At 37.7% G+C, this 21,074-nt stretch overlaps 1 protein-coding gene across 6 annotated transcripts in view; it reads left to right on the forward strand.

Moving 5' to 3' along the window:
* LRRC7 (leucine rich repeat containing 7) overlaps positions 1–21,074 on the forward strand; it is a 183,757-nt gene that overhangs the window by 86,180 nt on the left and 76,503 nt on the right. The window contains exon 7 of one of the 6 annotated variants that reach the window (XM_055815785.1): positions 16,184–16,933. The exons of the other annotated variants lie outside the window; for them this stretch is intronic. Coding sequence (XP_055671760.1) covers positions 16,184–16,190 — 7 coding nt within the window. The 3' untranslated portion in view covers positions 16,191–16,933. Of the gene's footprint in view, positions 1–16,183; positions 16,934–21,074 lie in introns of those variants that run through there. 6 annotated transcript variants of the gene reach the window in all.

Consider the following 21,074-nt stretch of genomic DNA (forward strand, 5'->3'; position numbering starts at 1 on the left):
TCTGAAAAGACAGTACCTACTAGTCTAAAGCAACATGACTGCATACTGGAGTGGGCCTAGGAAGATGGGGGCTGAGCGTGGGAGGTTGTAGGAGGAGAGTGGTAAGGCTGGGGGTGACTACAGGCATGGTAATGTGGCAGGCAGAGCTAAAGCAGTATCTGGCTGTCGCTTGGGCTTTACAGGGAACAGAAGGTTAAATAACAGACTTTTATTCTCTTAGCCAGTAAGAGAAGGAAAATTGTGACAAGAAAACTGTGTCTACAATAGGACCATCTGCAGTTAGGAAGATAAATGCAGTATATATATAAAAATCAGAATGTATTTTACAAACTAGTTGCAAAAAAGTGATGCAGGTCTTTCAGGTACATTCTTAAAGGCTTGCTTTCTTTTCCTACATTTTTTAGCTATATCATGAATAAGGTAACCTGATTATATTGGTAGTTTGTCCAGTAGTTCTAGTGTAAGAAAAAACAGGAAAAGGAAGGCAAATAAATAAGGCTGTTAAATAGATGTGAAATGCACTGTGAGACTGTTTTAAGTAACTTCTGCTGAGTAGTATTATCGTGTTAAGTGCAACTTAAAAGATGTTGAACAAGAAGTTACCAAAAGCAGATCATATTTTTTCATCTGTTCTGTGCTATAAAATAGAAGTATAAAGGATTTTTAAAGAAAACATTTGGCATTTTGGCATAAACAGTGCTTTGTGTTTACCATAGCTCTAATTTTGCAGTATTTCATGCTAAATCAGAAGGCAAGAATGTTGTAAAATGTACCCATAGTAACTGAACACAAAATGTTTTAACATTATTTACAGAAATATCAGATGAAGTAAATCCTAACTACAGCTGGCTGAAAGGTAGCACTCTAACCAAGACATAGATCTCCAAAGTGTCCCTCTTTAATACTTCTTGTATTAAAAAATGAGAGCTTCCCTTTGTTGAATTTGTGACATAATTTTAAGGCATCTAGAACATGTCCAAACATATCACTGTATTCCCAGACACTTTCCTGATAGAAAATTGGTGAAGCATGGTTCGTAAATAGTTTTGAAGATTATTCTGATTTTTTCTGACAAGCATACCAAACCTTTTAAACAATGTTGTCTTGCTGTATCGTACTGGGCTGGAAACGTACGTTGATCTTGAAATGAAAATGTTGCAGGATGTCCCTATTTTCTGTCAGCAGTACTTTCTCTTCAGAAAATACTATTAGGCTTACAAATATTTTAAACATACTGAAAATATTTGTATGTTTAATCTGTAGATCTTCACAATACTGTTTTATAAAATTAGTAATTTATTTTTCTCTTAATACTGTTTTATAAAATTAGTAATTTATTTTCTCTTGTATATGGTTTGATTAAAGATTATTATTGATACTAGTTTCCAGGATCTTTTGAGCATTTAGAAATATTTGGAAATCTTGGCCAGTATTGCAAATAATTTCCAGTATTTTATTAAAGCTTTAATGTGTGCAATAAAAATAGAAAAATGTGGGGTTTTCTCTTGAATTTCTGTTAAATGTTTCAGAGCATTTGTGAGATTCTGGCCAAGTTTCTTACATTATAACAATGTTACCACCTAGATCCACAGGGTTGTCTTTTGGCTTGAAAAAACAACTAAGATAATTTTTATTATTCTGTTTGGATAAAAGTGTACATCATCTTTACTCACTGTAACAACATGTGATATTACTGTCTGATAGCTCAGGATGGTGTTTTTTAGACCACAGCTCTCAATAGCTCTGTGGCGTTCTGCTCAGCAATACTCCGCCGCTGAACAGCTGTGTGATGCCACAGGCGGGGCGTTCCAATTGCTGGTGCTGTTTTCAGTCATTTTGCACCCAAACTTGAAGCAGTTAAAATCAGTGGACAGATTCCTGTTAGCTTCAGTGGGTTTTGAGTGAGGAAGTTTATGCTTCGGTGTTTCATTATTCTGTGTTGGAGTACTTCCTTAGAGTGGAGAGATGTAATTCCCAGTTTCTATAGTGCTGAATAAGACTGCAGTTCAACCTGGATGCGAAGATATGGGAAAAGAGGAGGTCTGCCAAGGTAGGAACCACTTAGAGAGCTGTGCTGGGAGACTAGCAAGTCCCACAGGTCCCACCAAGGGTCCGTCTTGCCCTCTGTCCCTTTTGTGGCAGTGATCAGCACTTAACTGGCAGCATCTGAGTGACTTGGTAGCTGTAGAAAACTTTCCGTTAACATCCTTTTCTGTGCCATTTATGAACAAACTAACGAGCATGTGCCCCAGCCCAGAGCCTGACTATCGGCAGCTCCTCCTCCTTCACCCACTCATTTAAAATTGGTATTTTTTCCAGTCTTTGGTCATTTATTTATCCATATAAAGACCCTCTTTGATCACATAGCTGCTTAGGTTAAGAACTTTCAGTGAAGGACCTTTGCACACATCTCTTGGAAATGAAGATAGACTTTATTGTCCAGCTCTTTTGTAGTGTTGGCTCTTTCAAAAGACTCCAAAAATATTTTGAGTCATCCCTACTAATCACAAAAACTGTGTTGAATTTCCCCAGCGTGTTGTATTTGTCTTCATATCACCTTATTCTATTGCTTAAAAGAGTTTCTGTTAATTTGTCTGCTACATTTGTCAAAGTCACTGTCTGCAGTTTCATAGGCTTATCCTGGAATGATTTAAAAATTACTGTGATGTTAGTTACACGCTTCCCAGTCATCTAGCGCTGCAGCACTGTGCAAGAGGTTTTGTGTGTCTGTTATGTGTCTGAGCTCTTAACAGCGCGTAAGCTTTGCAGCATGGGAGCCTGCCCAAAGTTTGAATACAAATGCAGCAAATTAATTTAGGTTTTCTGCTCTGACCTTTTTTTCTGAGCATTCCTTTTTTATCTTTTCCATAGATTCTGGCAGGGTTCCTGCTCCTGAGGGGCCTGAAGAAAGATTTATTATTACTTTTAATGCCTTTTTTTCAAATATTTCTGAAGATATTTTTTGGCCTTTTACAGTTAACCATTCTTTTTTATTGTCCTTATTTGGATGTGTTTTTGTCTTTTTTAAAGGCTATCTTCTAAGTCTCCTGTATTTTCTACTTTGCCATGTTGGCTTTGGATTTTCTCAGGTCCTTTTGACAGATGATTTTGTATTGCTCTAAGTGTCTTGGTCTTCTCCCAGCAGCGATTTAGCTTGCTTAGCTGATGCGGAGGACTTCTCATTGTCATTGTTTTCCTTATACCTGTCCAGAGCCATCCTGAGAAAGGCTGAAGCTACTAAACTCAGAGGCCAGACATTACTCCTGAAGGTCTCCTCATTGTGTGGGTCCAAACCTTTTCCCTGTGTGGGCCCATTACTCACTGTTTGAAGTGGAGAGGGACAGGCTGGCAGACTGGCTGCCACAGTGTGTTGTAGTGCTGGGCCTGTCCATCCAGGTTGCATCTTTAACAGCAGTGAAGTCCATGCTGGCAAGTGGCCTTGATGTGTGCCAAGCACGTGTGGGAGGCTGACTGCTGAGGGGCACAGCGCAGCTCCTGCCGGGGCTGCACCGGGAGGGAAACCGCGGTGAGAGCACCAGTGACACGCTTAAGTGTGCACCTGTACAGACAGCACAGGCAAACCTGCACCAAAAAGAAATTGTTCTGAGCATAAAATCGGGAAGGTAGATATACCCAGTGAGCACCTCCACCTTCCCTTCCTCTTCCTCAACGGTACAAGGCCTGCTTGTTTGTCAGAGTTGTTCAGTATTATCATCCGTGTGCGTTGTTTAGTATTACCTGTGTGGGTGTTGTCAGTGAACATCAGTGGATGTGTCAGCATCTCTGGGTTCAGCGCTATAGCAACCTGGGGTTACAGTTGCACTTTTCATCTGTTGTGTCTAGTGAAACAGAAAACACTGAAAGTTTTTTTTCTCAAGTTTATAAGAAAAAAAATACGTTGAAGTTAGTTGCGCATTTCAGTTGTGTATCAGAGCACATACATATTTACATATGTATGTATACATACAAATGGTTACTGAAGGGATGTAATAAACCTGGTTTCTGGAGGTGCTTTGCCTATACCAGCTCACAGTACAAGGGTTAGCACGCATACCTCCCGGGTGATGATCCCTTACTCTTTTTCTGGAGGCACTCACACCAATCGGGGCAGTGGTAGCTGTGTGGAAGTGCTTCTGCTGTTCCCCCGGCACTGCATGGGGATGCTGTGGTGGGTGCAGCCTTAACCCCCCAAAATGCCTCTGCCTAGCATATGGCTGCTGGCAGGAACTAGCATTTCTGCTTGCACTGTCCTTGTTCCTCAAGCTGTCAGAGGCCTAAAACCTAAGAACAGGGAGGAGGCTGTTACTGAGAGCGTAACTACTTACCACATACATTTGGCTACTTTAAAATCATGATAATGAACCGGGAGTTACTGAGTTTTCTGATAAATGTTATAAGGTATGTGAGTGTGTGTGCACGTGCACGTGTGTGCGCCTGGCTCGGTGAATTAGGTGTTCACATTCTTGTTCTGGTGTTCCCACTTCATTCCAGATAAACAACTTTCACACCCCTCTCACCCTTTTTGTTTTCTACTCTCTTAATTGTAGCTTCAGCTTATATGGCTTTGTCTCACCTCTGATACAAACAAATCGGAGTGCTGTTTTCCTGTGTGATTGCACAGTGAAGCGTTTTTTTATCTGTGGTTAAATAATTAGCCTAGTAGTGTCTGTGTTGATGTTACTAAAGCTGTTTACCCAATACCTTTTGTGCTGGAGCTGCGAACTCCAAGGCTTATACTTCGTTATAAGGCTACCTGTTATGAATGGCTATAAATAGTGTATGTTCCTGTAAGAACCGCAGAATGGTCTGACAGTGACTTTCTAATTTGTGTGATTAATCCAACCACTCTGTTGCACAGGGTATTTAATAATTTTTTTTGAGGAGTTAGGTAAATTATATAAAATACCATAACATTTTCCCACTGTTCGGTAAGTGGGTTTTAGTGAATGTGTGAGAGTTCAGGCACTGAACACTTGTGTTAACATATAGTCATATAGAAAGTAAACTTTTTCCAACCATTAGTTTCTGGAAAGTTATTCCAAAGTAGTTGAATGAAAGTTCACAGTGGATACAAATATGGAAGTCATGTTTGTGCTGCCTACACTGTAAAAAACAACTTTTACGTTAAGATGAGTCAACCTTAAATCATACAGCAGCAGCAGCAGCTGTGTTCTGCAGTCAGCCTTTGGGTTTGATTGCATCAGTTCTGACTGCAGTTCAAGGCCTGGCACCATTTTTCTGGATGTTCAGTTGTAATAAATGTACCGTTAGGCAGTAAGTCTAAATACAGTCTGATGTTCTCCCCAAATAAGTGAAAACCAAGTGTTTGTGTTCAAATTGGATGTAAATGCAGAATATCAAAAAGGTTACGTTGTTACTGCCCTACAAGCAAAGGGCAGCTGGTTAAATCCTAGCATGGTTTTCGCAGTTTTGGGCTTTTTACCCTTTTAAGTGATAAGGCAGTTATATTAGACAGACTTCACATCAGTACAGACTATATTTTCATTTCCATCTTGACTATTTTCCAGGAGTTTGAGTATAAGTTGGTTTGTGTATTAGTAACAAAGACCTATCAAAGACTCATACTCTTGCATTGGTGTTCAAAGGAGCCAGGGTATTCAGGCTGATGAAAGAACCCTCGTAGGAGAGAAGAGAGAGTCAATAAAGCAAAAAATATCTTACAGCGTAATTACAGCAGCATGTTTAGGAAGCAGAGGTATGTAGAGGCTGTATGTAACTGCATTTTATATGCATGTATGTTTATGTAGACAAATATAGTTATATCATGTATATGGTGTAAATATATACACACACTTACATGTACATACACCTATATATGTTGCACACACCTATATATGTTATATAAGCATACATGAGATTATGTATATGTATCTGTAGTCAGTCTTTTCATGGACTGGGAACCAACCTAGCAAAAGCAATCCAAAAAAGGAGCAGTAAGTAGGAGGATAGCCGGAATGTCAGTGCTAGAAGAGGGGATGGGGCATGTGCAGCCTATCAGGAGTCCAGGATCATGAGGATCAAGTTTCAGTTTCTTTTGGCTGCTGGGGTCCTATACCCCATGAGGGATGTGACTGCTGGTGTGAGAGAGCCTTCCTTGGCCTGCCCTAGGAAAAGTGCATTCTGACTTTCCACTCCTAAAAAATACTCTGGCCTAGACTAGCTAGTGCACAGTTTAAATCAAGCCTGGATCAAAATTACCCACTTTCCTAATTTTTTTTGCCAAGCATTCTAGAAGCTGTGGCACATATGCAAATCTCAGAGGTGGTTCCCATCGCTTATGTTCATTCCTTTGCTTGTTTGCATGCTGAGGACCTGTGGTTGTGTCAGGACAGCAGAGTTGTTATGGTAATCGGAGTAAATCAGCAATTCTTCAAACAAATCGGGTAACTAAGTTCACAACTTAGCTGGAAAAGGATGTTCTGAGCACATTTCAAATGCAACAACAAAAGCTTTTAATTTATCTAACAGTTGCATTTAAGCCAGGTCTGGTTACTGCTTCTATGGAAGCTCATTAATTTGCATTGAATTTTATGTTTTCTGTGATCAGGCTCTGTCATAAATATTCATTGCTCTTCATAGCAACAAATGTCAGCAGACCTGCCACTCCTAAACTGAATGTTTTGGGAATTCACATCCTGTTGAATTCCTGAGAGCAATCAAGAGCGCTTCATACCTCAGGAAAGAATCTGGAAACTACACCTGTGCTATTGCCTGCACCAAGCAGCCAGGCAACCTGCTTATATTTTTTAAAAAAAATCTTTGAGTATATTGAAGTAGTTTAGTGTGATCTTTGCTCTGAGAGGTGTTTGGGCTGAGAAATACACCTTTTCAGGGTTTTGTGGGATTTCTTTCAGTAGACATCTGTAAAATTGAAAAATTGTAGAAACTGCATTTGTAAATGGTGAGTCACTAGTGTCTGAGAAACTGTAGGTGCTGGTAATTGATGAGAAAATACTTGTATTTGTTATACTCTCCCTAATGACTCACAGTTTCCCAACTGAAGCTGTAGCTTCTCATCTCTTCTTTGGTTTTCTTGACAGTAGGTATTACAGCTATTGTTTTTCTGCAGCGCTGTGCTGTTAGGAAATAATGTACAATGGAGACATTACCAAGGGGGATGGGTCCCTAGCAGCTATTGTTAGGGTAAACCAGGGTGGTTTTTTGGTGTTCAGCTGTTGCTCAGGATTAACTTGCCTTGTGAACAGTAAAAATTGTAGATCAAGTTTGCAAGAACAACCTCTAAAATTGGAAGAACTATAATACTGAAGACGAGCACAATTAAAAACTGGGTGAAATTTAGTAGGACAGTGTGCAAGGTCATGTACCGAGGGACTAATAAGAATTTATGTTATAAATTAGGAGCTCTTCAATCAGAAGTGATTTTGGGAAAAAAGAAGACAGGAGTGTATTAGTAGGATGTAAAATGTCTATGAGTCATCGCTCTAACAGAGCCATGACGGTGCCAAATGTTCTTTGTCAAAGTATTTTCACTAGAGACAAAGAAGTGTTTGCGCCATTGTATAAAAAAAATGAGGGAGACTTCATCTGGAAAAGCTCCAAATTAAACAAACATCGGGAAGAGCTAAAGAAGGTCCTAATCTGATAGGAACAATAATGAACACAGAGTGTGTTGTATGGATGGACCCTAGAAACAATGCATTAATTAATGTAAGAAAACAGAAGTTATGGGGAGATATGTTAGTGTTTGTCTCTACGCACACAGTCGAGGTAGGCAACTTGGAAGAGAATGACTTCTTCTGCCTGGTCAAGGGACAGAGTTGAGTGCGGTTAGCAGAGTAACAAATAAGGAGAAGCTGGCTGTGAGAGGTAGGAATGCATAGTTCAGAGTCATCCAAGTATCAGTCATCAGTACCTTCTCCCTCCCACTTTTAAGATTAAAACCCATGACTCCACATTTTGCTGAGCAAAAGCAGCACTTTTGGCTTGGGGTGGGTCTCCGCAGTGCAGATGAGTGGTGGCAGGAGGTGGGGGAAGCACCTGGGCTGCTCCCTGCCCCACAGCAGCTGGAGGAACCGGCTGCGAATGGCCTGGCAAGCTGGGATGCGCATTCGGTCTGCTCTGGCTGGCCAGTCTGACCTCCTCCTGCCACAGACTTCCCATTTTCACCAGAAAATTGTGGAAAGTTTAAATGTAATGGCACGTAAATGGCACATGTCGCAGTCCTGTTGGTTCAAATTTGTTGGTGTGTTGCAAAGCAGCTGAGCTCTCTGCATGCAGCAAATTTTGGCGGTTATTAGGTAAACTGGCTGAAATCAACCAGAAATGGTAAGTTTTTATCACAAATTTTATAACTATGTTGTAAGATTCTTTGTGTTGATCAGCACTTTGATATTTCTTTGAAGATGTTTGCATGCATTGTTCTATTGTTTCTTGGTTTAAACCAGCACATTTCTGATAGATACTTATTTTCCAATTATTTCTGTCTCCTCTGCTTGCAGTTGTTATAGTGCAATCTTCCTGCATTGCCAAAGTATTGCATACCTGTAATTGTACACCTGGTTTGAGTTAGGAATAAAAGGACTTTATGGATTCAATGATGATGATAGGGTAGGGTGGGTTTTTTTTTCCTTTTGTTAAAATTAGCTGGTTTATATTGATATGTTTCCAGTCTTAAAATGTATACCAATGTTATTCTTGATTTCACATTTTTAGGCTTTGATTGTAATAAAATATAACTGAAAATAGAGGCAATGTTTTAGCTATACAGTCTTATTTCTGAGAATTGCTGCTGATTATGTTTGCTGTCAAAATTTGGACTCTACTTGAAAAAATCAATGTTTAGACTTACCTGTTGTGGGCAATATAATGTCAAACTGGTAATCTGTTTTGCATTTTGCTGCAAGTGTGTCAAATTGTAATGAGTCTTTGGGTTTTCACTGCCACTGTTTACATTACAACCATACATCTGTGCATTCTAGTTCCACAAAAGAGTGGTTCTCAAAAATTCTATGCAACAAAAGCTTCCTGTTTCATATAATATTTAGTATCAATGGTTGAGTATCTTCCTTGATAAACGGCAATGGATAAGTTTTTTTCCAATAATTCAAAAGCACAAAAGGTCAGTCTCATCTAAAATTTGCCATGAAAAATGTTTCATAGAGGAATGTAAACAAGGATGCCATGTATTAAGTTTTTCCTTCTGGATAACAAACAAAAATATTAATTAAATATATATTGTAACAAAAGCTTGGGGCAGGGAGGGACACATAGAGAATTCCATTTTCACCCAAAACAATTTACTTTTATGAAATTTCATAAAATTGATTTTTTTCTGTCTTTTGAATGCCAAGTGTACTTTTATTTTTTCTGTAAATATAACGTGGAATTTTGACATTTTCCTTTGACATTCTTTCTTTTAATTTCTTTTTTTCCCCAAAAAATTTAAAGATAGACATGTAGAAAGTAGAAGCTCTATAAAGTGGTGGTGAGGAGTATACAGGTTCTTTCCCCTCCCCCCCCGGGTAATTTATTTATTTATTTTATTTTACACACTGGTTAAATCAAAAATTTGAACGGTGGATTGTTATTTCTTTTATTCTATGGCCAATCACTTAGCAATACTATAATTCTTTCCAATCTGAAAAATAAGCCAGAATATTAAATGCTGCACTGGGAATGCCAAACAATTAATTTCACTGCTAAGCTACCGTGTAGATCTGCCCCAAATTAATGTGCCGGTTACCTGCAACTAAATGTCTATCAAACAAATCGGGCAGAAACAAGTCAAAGTAGTGGAGGTTGTCCTGTTCCTGTTGTAATGTTCATAAATACATTTTTTTTGGAAATTATTTGTAACTCTTATTTATACTGGTTATTAATATCAGTGAGACTGTATAAGGAGACTCAAAGGATCAAGGTTTCTAAGCAGAAAAAAAAATATTTATATATACATAAAAACTGTATAAAAAGCACAGAGTAATTTGTTTTTAAAACAATATAAGGTGAAGTAGACGATTCTTGGCAGAATACATATAAAATAGTAGTAAAAGTTTTGCAGAGGTTAAATTTGCAAATTGGAAGTATCTAAACATGTGGAGAGTTAGAACTGTTATGCCATTATGCCCTTCTGTAGCTAAGGCTTTATTCTAGATTGAGAAAGTAAGCAGAATAAAACGGATTAATCACTTCTTGTGTAGATACAGTGTATGTGTTGAACACTGACCTTCCACTTAAATAACCATGTTAGTTTAAAAACTAGCATATATCACTTAGAAGCCCGTTTGGTGATGTATCAGAATATTGTTTGAAACACTGTCAGGGAAAGTTATTTTGTCCTTGTTCCCTATTTCAATACCGCTTTGCTTTGGCTTTTTGAGAGAAGTATAAACATTTCTCAGCTTTTGCAGTGTTGAAAGACTGCAGATAAAGCCTTCCTTGTTTCTTTAGTTTCACCTCAAAATGAATAAGCCTGTAGAGATCTAGGAAGATATTCAGACATTGAAAAGGTCATAATCAGTTAACTTTCTTCAGATGTAAAATTAGCTGAATAAAAGTGATTATAATTTCCATTAAGCAGACAATGGAGTCGTAACAAGCATTCTTGTGACTTAAGAACGTTAGTCCCACTGACTTCAATAACATTTGTATTCCTAACATCCTTACCACTCCCAAAATACCCGGTTTTAGGAAGTAGATTTGCAGAAATCGCAGGTTGTCTTAATTGTGTTAAAGTCAGTGGAACAGTTTATATCAGCTGAGAATCTGTCCAGAGGCATCCAAATATAGGTTTAAAAGCTTAGTTTTAGACTGCTATTTTTTGAAATGCTGTTCCACTTTCTTCCAAGTTTATAATAAAGATGTAAACTGTTTCCCACACTTTGACATTACAAACATCATCATTCATGATGGCCTGTTTCCTTCAAATAGTAACTCTGGCTGAATGTAATAAATCATATTGCAGAAGGCTTACTACTTTGGCACTACATTATTAAAATATTGCCAATATTTTAATAAGCAGCCACTACTATTATCTTCCCTTTAGGCTTTTTAAATTAAATTTATTTGCTGCTCAGAGAAGATGCAGGAAAATGTATTATGCTTTTTTTATTGTAAGAATGCTTTTCCAACATACACAGTGGCTCAAACTTGTTTGTAAAATTTCCTTAATTATTTTTGTCTACAGGCAGTAGTAGCATTTTTTTGCCATATCTCCAGTGAGGGACACTCTGGAAGAAGATACAGCTAGAACTCTTTGTACTGCAGGGAACATACACCAGTACTGCTTTTGCCATCTAGGATAATCCTGATATTACTTCATCTGTAATTAGTGGTTCTTATCTGCTGGTGGTGTTCATGCTATATAATTTTAATGTGTCAAATGGTCAAAAGGAAGACATAGCACGAATTAGAGCCTTGTCTGTAGGCCTGTTTCATACACCACTTTTTTTAAAAAAATTATTTATCACTCATTTGCTTCTTTAAAAACTCCATTTAACAGTTGCAAAAGTGATTATTTTTTTTCAAAAGAGTTTATATCTGATTAGTAGGGCTAAATTTCAGATAAAGACTTCATAGTACAAAGAGGTAGGAGGGGGAGAGCATTTACAACCATGGAGAATAACCCTAGCCCACCCAACACTTGTTTTGTTCTTAATTATACCAGAACCCTGAGCTCCTCCCAGAAAAACTGGGAGCTACACACACACAGAGAGTTCACTCTGACTATTATTAATGAGATGTAATTTGGTTATGCTTAGGCTTTGTGCTCTGCTTTCTCAGGTATGGTTGTTTTATGGTGTGCAAGGAAATTGCTCATTGTACTCAGAACACCTTAAGTCAGTATCCTTTTAATTTTACTTGATTTAAAAAAAAAAATCTCCAGAGTAAAAACCACCTGCATACAATTCAAACTGCAAGAGGGATTAAATAGAGAGAAGATGACTGCTGGAATGCATTGAGAGCGCGATGGGTTTTTTACCCACCATGAGGATCAGAGGCCTTTTCTTTTTCCCAGCTGGAATAGGAGACTACTAGAAGCACGTTTCCCAGCTGCAATACTGATGCAGTGTTGACTTGCAGGTAACACACACCTCCTCTGAGGGTCTGTATGCACCCTGCTGTATGTCACTCTCCTGTGTTATCTTTGAGTAATGGCACAGCCCGATGCCCTGGAACAGTGTGTTTCTGTCATTTAATAGGTTGCTGGATTATGGAGGGATGGTTCTGAGCTAAACACATGCAGCATGACATTTTTAGTTTTTGCCATCCTTAGCCATATCAAAGCATAGAAAATGTACCTGCAGATGCTGTGGGCTGTGAACTTCAGCAGTGGCCATTTGTCCCTCCACAAAAGAGGGAAGGGATATCTGGTGACCTGTGTTCTCGCAGTGCATCAAAGGTTCCTAAAGGCCAGCAAGCAAACAGTGCTTAACCTCTGATAGCTCTGTGGTGGGCAAAAGGTTACCTTGTGCTACTGTTTCCCTCAAGCCTTGAAAACTTCACTGTACTGCAAGGCATTTTATTTATGTAATCAGCAAAACAAAAATAATCATGCAAAACTTAATGACACTCAGCTGCTTATATTCTTAATGTGATTGGCGATTACTTTTGAAAAACTGCAGAATACATATGTCTGAATAAAAGACAATGGTCATTAATTCTTTGTCACAATTACATTCTCCTGTAGCTGGTCAGTGAGTTCTTTTATGAACTCTTTGTATTTCATATTGAAATACATTTTGTAGAATATATTCACCAGTTATATCCAGTATTTATGCCTTGTAGCCATCTGATTAGTGTTTCTGGCTTTTCTATGCTTCTCCCCTTTCAGTGTCTTCAGTGGACTGATTCTGGTAAGGCTCACAAGCTCTGCTGCCAGCTTGCTTGCTATCGTTGGATTGTAAAACAGATCTTGCCCATCTTTGCCATACTTCCTAACGTAATATCATCTCTATGCCTACCGTAGGACTTCTCTAATAACTGGATAAGAAGATCACATTATGGCCCTGCAGTTGCTTTGGTTTTTTTCATTTTAAAGCTGTGTCTCTTAGAAGTCTTACACTGGCCTCCTCTTTAGCAGCTGTTCCCCAGCGCACAGTGTGCATCACATGGGGTTAACTTGCTTTGATGTGCTCTGTACCCAGCTGGCAAACACATTATTGATAGTCTAGGAAAACACCTATCTTGGGGAGCCTGTCAGCAGAGATCTTCCAGATCTTGTAAACTATACTTGTGCGGTTAAAATTACTGGAGATCACCTATGAAGAAATCAACCATACTTCTGAGGGGGCATAACTATAACTATATACAGATATTTCATGTGGCGACAACAAGGGTTGTCCTTCTGCTTTTTCATTTTCTGAGGTGCCCATGCCATCTGTGACTACTTCCACACGTCTTCCGCAATAATTGTAGAGAGTTATTGGGTGATGATATTTTTCATCTCAAATTCATCCTTGTCTTTTTCTAGTCCATCCCCATTTTATTTCTCTGGCTTTCCCTTTAGAAATAATCCTGGTTTTGATAGGTGTTCACGCTGTCTTTAGGCTATATTTTAGTAGAAATGGAATCAAAAGGATTACTAAGAAAGAAGCCTATGTTAAGTGTAAATTTATTTTACTCTTTTTTGGGGGGGGGGGGGTTAGCTGATACAGTTAACTTTTAGTCATCAGATATTCATTAACACCGTTTGAACTTGGTTCATCCCTGTTAATTATTCAGCATCTTAACCTAGGTCATCTTCCTGCTCTCTTGCAATGAAAACATGGGAAAACAGGGCCAAAACTGTATTTTCAGTCTTGCAGGTTAAAACCAGATCTCTCTTCAATTTATGTTCATTCATTCTATGCAAAACCAGTTCATAAGTGTAAAAAGCCTGTGTTGAACTCTTCAGATATTAGAATAATATATTGTATATCCTGGTGAAACATAGGTTATTTTTAGTCAACTTACAGTAGTGGGAAGCTTAGAGCCTGCTTCTCCTTAGCCTTCAAGGTGGTGGAGACCCACATCCCAAGTACTAGTAATTTTATATTAATTTAATAGCATGTTCAAGTTGATCAGTACTGCAGTGTTTACAGATCAGTTGTGTACTTTGCCCTCTATTATTACACTGTAAACAAAATGTAAGTTGTCAGATATATTATTTAGGAAATAATCTTTTAAGCAAAAACAGTGAGGTGACCTTTGTGGCAGTGAATGATACTACAGTCAATCTTTCTCAGTTTTAGTGGTTTTGAATTTAGATAAGCAGAGTGCATCCTGGGTTCAGAATTGTTAGCCGGGTGTATTTGTCCCAGGATATGGAACAATTTATATTGGTCATTATGTCACCTGTGTTAGTGATATGTTGTGTTTCTTTGTCCGAAGGCATACATCTTATAGCAAAATCATTAATCTCATCAGAGCCACATACAGATTACTAGATGTGAATTTGGCTCCAAGGTTTAGTGACTGTTAGAGTGTATTCACCCTGTGAGTCGAATGTGCCGAAGCTCTTTCTTCCCCTAAGCCAGGGGTCCTCAAACTACGGCCCGCGGGCTGGATATGGCCCCCCCAGGGGGACCCCCCCCCAGGCCCCCGGTATTTACAGACACACACACCCCTGCCGGGGGTTGGGGGGGGGAACCAAGCAGCCGCAGATGACCTCCTGCCACTTCATCTGTGTGCTGGCCCCCTGGTTAAAAAGTTTGAGGACCCCTGCCCTAAGGAATATTAATTCTGAAATTCACTGACAGAATAGGTGTATGTTTACTGCTACTTGTATTTTTAATGTTTTTAACTAGCTATACTTTGAAATTTTGCAAACGTGAATTTTTCATGTTCAAGTTGTCCACTGAAATTGGCATTTTGAGATGGATACAAGGTTATTTTCTGGAAAAGGGATAGCAGTTTAGTTGAGGCCATTTAATCCTGCAAGTGGGTACATATTTTCTTGTATTTTCCAGATAGCATTGCTCCTGAGATAAACAACATGAAATAGAAAATACCAAATGTTTACTGGTAATTTTCAGTTTTCTGTATCAAAGGATCCTTCAAGTAGTGATTCATAAGTCAAATAGGACTTTTCAGGGTCATGCTGTGAATGTATACATTAGGGTTTTTGTAGCTCCAGCATTCAGGAATACAGTCTTAAAATATACTGTATAGAAGTACCACATGTATCCGTTAGTGGTAGTCACACCACTGACATGACCCCAGCCTGTTTTCCTGCTGTTATAAAGCAGTAGGTGTAGCTGCTTACTCTGCAAGTAAGCCCTGTTCAAGCAGGCTATTCTGACAGAGCAGCTGCTGCTCCAGAATGCAGCAGCGTGATCCCAGCATGTGGTGATCAAGAACCCACAAACGGGGATCCACCAAGAATAACTAATTATGTGCCATGGGGCATATTGTAAGCAAATTTGTTTGCCAGGTAAGGCAGACTTTCATGTAATTTAGTCCAGAAAGTGGAAATATACATTAACCTTGTTTTTAACATGCAGAGCCAGTTACCAGGAAGAAGGTAGAGGAATGCAGAAAGCAGATGCAGAAGAGAAAGAGGAAAAAAAGGAGTTTTTTTTTTAAAAAAAGATAATAAATTTATTCATATTGATATTGCCGGGAGCTTTGCACTAGCTAATGAGATTTTCTCTGCATTCTGTTTATTTATGTAATCAGTTAAGCAGAAGTGGATTTGAACTGAAATTTAGAATTCCCTTCCCCAACGATTTGAGAGCTGTGTTGGGAAAGAAATTTGTGTGTGAATGAAGGTCAAAACTGTGAAGATTTCACCTTTCTCTACAATCAGTTGAGCAAACCTTTCCAATTGTAGAGTGATTCATGACTGGGTCCTGAACTATGGGATTAATTTTAGAGATCTGATCCGTTTCCACCATAAACAAAACTGATGGGAATTTAGGATCCCGGGTGGAAGGCAATATTTTAACTCAGTAGTGTATTTTTAAAATCCTTACATTTTGCACGCATTTTTTCCTGAAATCAGTTGTCGGTGTGTTTCTATTATGACTGAATCATGGAACAGCTTGATCTCCAGTTTCTGTATAATGGGACTCTTGTCTTTGTGGTGCTTTGTATTTTAGGCCCTTGCTACAGAATTAGGTAAAGTCTCGCAAGTCTTCAGTGCCATAGATGCATTGGTTGTGTTTAGACGCCTGCATCAGCAGTTCCATCTTTTGGGCATTGAAATTCATTTTTCTCATCTTAGCATTTGAAGATGGAGAGTGCTCTTGCCCATCGCCTGAGAGTGTACAGTGGCTCGAACAGCAGAGGATGTGGAGTCAGCAGATTTTCGGGCACCAGAAATGGCAGCATCAGGAGCATCAGCACGAGTAGACTTTGTTGAGGTAGTTCTCCCAAACTGTGTTCTGAAACCAAACAATTCTGGGATACAAAGGCTGATGGAGGCTGCCTCTTAGTCCAGAATATTTAATCCGGATGAATATGTTGGATGGATTTCCCATCACACTTAACCCAAGTAACACTGTGTACAGCTGGGCATTTTGTCCAGCAGTATTCCTGATAGCCATGCAGCCGAGGCAGCAGTATGCCTTGTGGTTGTCTGCTCCCAGCTTCTCTTTCTGTTAATAATGTCCATATGCAAGTAACAAAGCAGCACACTGCCATGACTGACTGAGAGCTTCTGGACTTATTTAGTCTTCAGAGACTTAATTGCTTTAGGCATCATGCCATGGTCTCTGCTATATTCTCTGATTTGTGGATTGATACTGCAGATGGTAAAATCCTTAAGTTCTTCAATATAAGTAAAAGTTGAAGTGGATATTGTGTTTGATAATTAAAGATTAAATAGACGTTAGTATACGTATTATGTATGTTATTTTAGATATTTTCTCTGTTACATATTTCAGTCCATGTATAACAATATTTTGTATCCTCAAAATCAGTTTTTAAGCATTCTCTGTTATTTTGAAGCCTGGATAACATATAGATTCTGTACTTTATGATAGATTAATCTATACTTTGGGTCCTTTGCTTTACACCATACAAGTTTTGTATTCTAGAACTTATATACATTATCTTGAGATTCACTGAAAACTGAGTTTTCTTTGTAGTCTGTTAAGTGATGCACAAGTAAATAGCTGCTTGTGAATGTACCATGTAATTCTTCAGCCCTGGTTAAGGTTTAACTACTCTGCAACAGGTAAACTATTAATGTTCTTAATTTTACAATGTAACTTCCAAACTGATTCATTAATGAATTTAAAGTTACATTGCAAGGTTTAAAATCCTAAACCTGGAAGAGACTCTTGAATGTGACATTTTAACAACTTTGAAATAACGATTACTGTGTACAACAGAAGTGTGAGAAAATATTATTTGAAGTGAATACAGCAGAAAATCCAGTAATGGCAACATACTTGCTTTTTAATTTGCTTTTTATTTCTTCAGAAAATAATGGTATCCATTTATCATAAATGAAAATATAATTCTATATATTGTTGCACAAGGAAATAGAGTATGTAACCTTTATAACTTTCTCAGTCCTGTCTTTGTAAAGTATGACATACAAGAAGCATGGATTAATTGTGTAGCAACATTGTATTGCCTTTTTCACTGTATTTATCATTGTGTAAATCTAGTTGTGCTCTGACCCAATTGCTTTTCACTCATGAGTTTTTACCTGTAAGAGATACTTTTGTTCTTTATGAATGCAGTTCTTCATATGTGGGAATAATTCAGGTGTGATTAGAAGTTTGTGTTTGAAGGTTTGGATAAGCCTTCATGTAACCACCATCTCCTATCTGTCAGAAAAGCTGACCGGGATTTTGATGAGAATACCATGATTTAATGAAAATAATGTATGGCAGTTGACTCATTTGTTTTGTCAGAAACTGTAAATGTAAGACATTTTTTTCCTGGTTATTTGAAGTGTTTGCAATGTGTGGATAAGTTAATCTTCTAAATAAGGCAGCAAAAGGAAACATACAAGGACATGAGAAAGTTATATTAGGCAATATATGTGATTACCATGAATTGTTATTAATACCACTGAACTGCATAACGTGAGTTCTAATTTATGGAGTGTGAATGTTTTTAAACTGTTGTGAGCAATGGTAATTTTTCACCAAGTATTCAGTAATCTCTCTAAGCTACTCTCTATGCTGGTTTTGATGCCTTTGTAGTTTTTTGAGAACCATGTTCCATTATTGTGTTTTAAAATAATTTTTAAAAAGAGTGACCTTATTCTGAACCTACCATGAGGTCCACTTCCATAGCCAAGAATCAGATCATCTGCATATAACTCCTGCAGTTACTTATAAATGGTAGAATAGATCCAAATCCAATATGGATAAAGATTTATGTGAAATTTTTGGCTGCAAGTTTTATTAGCACATTAATTATATTACATTACATCATTTAAGCAATGAATATTTAACTGAGCATTACTCATAATCACACCTTTCCTGTTCCACCTTTATAAAATGACCGTGCATAAAAAATAGAATGAATCTTTTCATAAGAAAAATATAAGTAATTACATGAAAGAGATAAAAATATCACAAGCTAATGAAAAATCTCATATAATAGTCCTTTGGGTACATTTGGCAGTGTGCTTTATCTTTTGATGTAGTACCAGCTAACTAAAATTAATCTGCCCCCATATAAATGTTACGGTTTCTGAAACTATGTATCTGACTGTAGAAATTACAGAAAGTAATGTTTAAAAGTTGCCTTTTATAATGAATATACAGTAGTAGAACCAGAACCAAACCTTTTAAAATGTGGTGTTCAAAGGTTGAATACAGTATGAAATACACAAGTTTTTACCAATGGATTGTAACTTAATTACCATTCATTTAATCTCTGAAGAGTTTCACATTTTTAATTCTGTATAGGTATAAACAATAATTATATATGTAAATAACAAAGGAATACTGCTCTTGAGTTTTCAGTTCCAGTTAGTGGGTATTTTCAGGCTTGTGGCTGGAGTTTTTTGAGCACTTTAACATTGGGCATGGGGGATCACAGTCAGTAGAAGCTTTTACTGACTTTGATGCAGAATGATAAAGTCACAGGTAATACTGCCTGGGACAGAAAACTGTAGAAACTGTTAAAAATGTGTGTCATGCTTCCTGCTTTTTTTGATTGTGAGAGCATTCTACTATGTAATGCTTGTGTGTATAGAGTAAATATTATAACTGAAAAACTTGTAACATCTGCAGGTGTAAAGAACTGTAAACTTGCAATGCTCACATACTGAAATGTGTCTCCTGTAGTATAAAACCTTTTTGTGGTACTAAGGAGTGAAACCTGCCCTCAGGATTTATTAAGGAATTTTGGTAATATTTAAATGCTTTTCACGACTTCCAGACTGAAAGTGTGTGCACTACCTGACTGCTTAACAGGTGGCTAGTCCTCAAAGGTGTCCTGTTGATTTGTTTTAAGCAAAAATAATTTGATTTCCAAAACGGCAACTGGTAAATTGGGTATAAGTAAGTGTAATAAGTTTTAGAAAACTCTTGAGTCCAGTCTTGCAAACGCTGGCAGGGAGCGCACATATTAGTGTAAAGAATTCTCCTAAAGTTAATGAGATTCTGTATGGTAACGAGAATCTCCATAGTCATCAAGTTTGCAATTACTAATGTAATTGCTTATTCCATTGAGTTCAATTAATTAAAAATTGTGTATATGATATTTACAACTTGTATCTAAATGTCAGAAGCCTAAAGTAGATTAATAACAAATCAATTAAGACAATGGTGAAAGTTTTAGGAGTAAGTTAGACAAAACATAAACATTTTTTAGGGATGTGTATATTATTTAAAGAGAAAGGGAGAGTAAAAGAGCTGACTTGAGTGTGTTGCAGCATTGTTTATTAAACTGAGCTTTTGTGTGGATGTGTAAAAGTTCAGTCAGCTTTTGCAAGACATTGCAGAGCAAAGTACAGTGCAGTTAGAGCACCAGAGGGGTTAAAAACATTTTCCCCTATTTTTTTAATGGAGATTATAATATAACATGGAATCATTTTGGGGAGAGCATGAAACATTCACTTGTCCAGGTGACTTCATTGTCTTTCTTCAGCCTCCCCATCTGTTGTGCTGATGGAATGCTTATTGCTTCTTGAATGGCTCCCAACCTTCCAGATACTCTTGCAGACTAAGGACCTACCATTAAATGATAAAATATTTTTATTATTCCTTCTGGTTTTATAGCAAGAGTAATTCAAAGTAACGAATACTGTAAGAACAAAAATGTAGTAAGAAACAGGCTGGGAACTGGGGAGCATGAATCAAGATTTGTATCACTAAAATGGGGATCTGTGTAGGGTATATAGGAAGTTTCTGATTAAGAATCTATGTGCTCAGTCTGTACTGATCATAGATATATTGATAAATATTGTTTTGGAACAGTGCCAGATTTCATACCTCCATGTTCTAGGCTTAAACTACAGCATCTGATTTTGTACCTTGTAGTCAAAAAATCTGTCATTACTTTTTCATTTAATTTTCATTTGGGTGCTAATCCCTTTGGAGGTGTGTGGTCAGCTACCATTGATGTTAGCAAACAAGGAAAAAGTCTGTTGCTTTCTTGCCTGAAAGTTGTTTGTGAATGTTGATCAAATAGTTTGGAAAATATATTGGAAAAGAGTGGGACAGGAAAAAAAAATAAACGATATACAGCAGTGGACTTGAGTGAGTATGAAATAGGTGAACTATCAGAAAGCATTAAAAAGCAAAATTATCATGAATTAATCTGTGCTAGGGTGACTGTCAGCATAGAAAGAAGAAATGATTCTGAAAGGAAACTGTTTCTAGCTATTTCCAAAGCACCAACTGATCAGCAGGAATAACATATTTGCTAGGTTTCAGAGACTCATTAGGAAACTGAGATTGTGCGAAACTGGACAAAAAAAGACCAGTAGTGAGCAAGTAGAAAGGTGAACACTTAGAAGAACATTTTGGAAGGCCATCAAGGTTAAAACAGCCATATGGTAACACAGAAGGCACAAAAGAAATCAATGGTATAGGAATATGCCCTGCAGTGGTATTACTGGTAGTTCCGCAGCACTGGTAACACCCGTTTCAAAGGACTTTAGGACTTGGCATTGCACTTCCCAAATTTGTTGAGTAAATGCA

Source organism: Falco peregrinus, chromosome 10 (genome assembly GCF_023634155.1).
Source record: "Falco peregrinus isolate bFalPer1 chromosome 10, bFalPer1.pri, whole genome shotgun sequence".
In the NCBI taxonomy this organism is placed as follows: domain Eukaryota; kingdom Metazoa; phylum Chordata; class Aves; order Falconiformes; family Falconidae; genus Falco; species Falco peregrinus.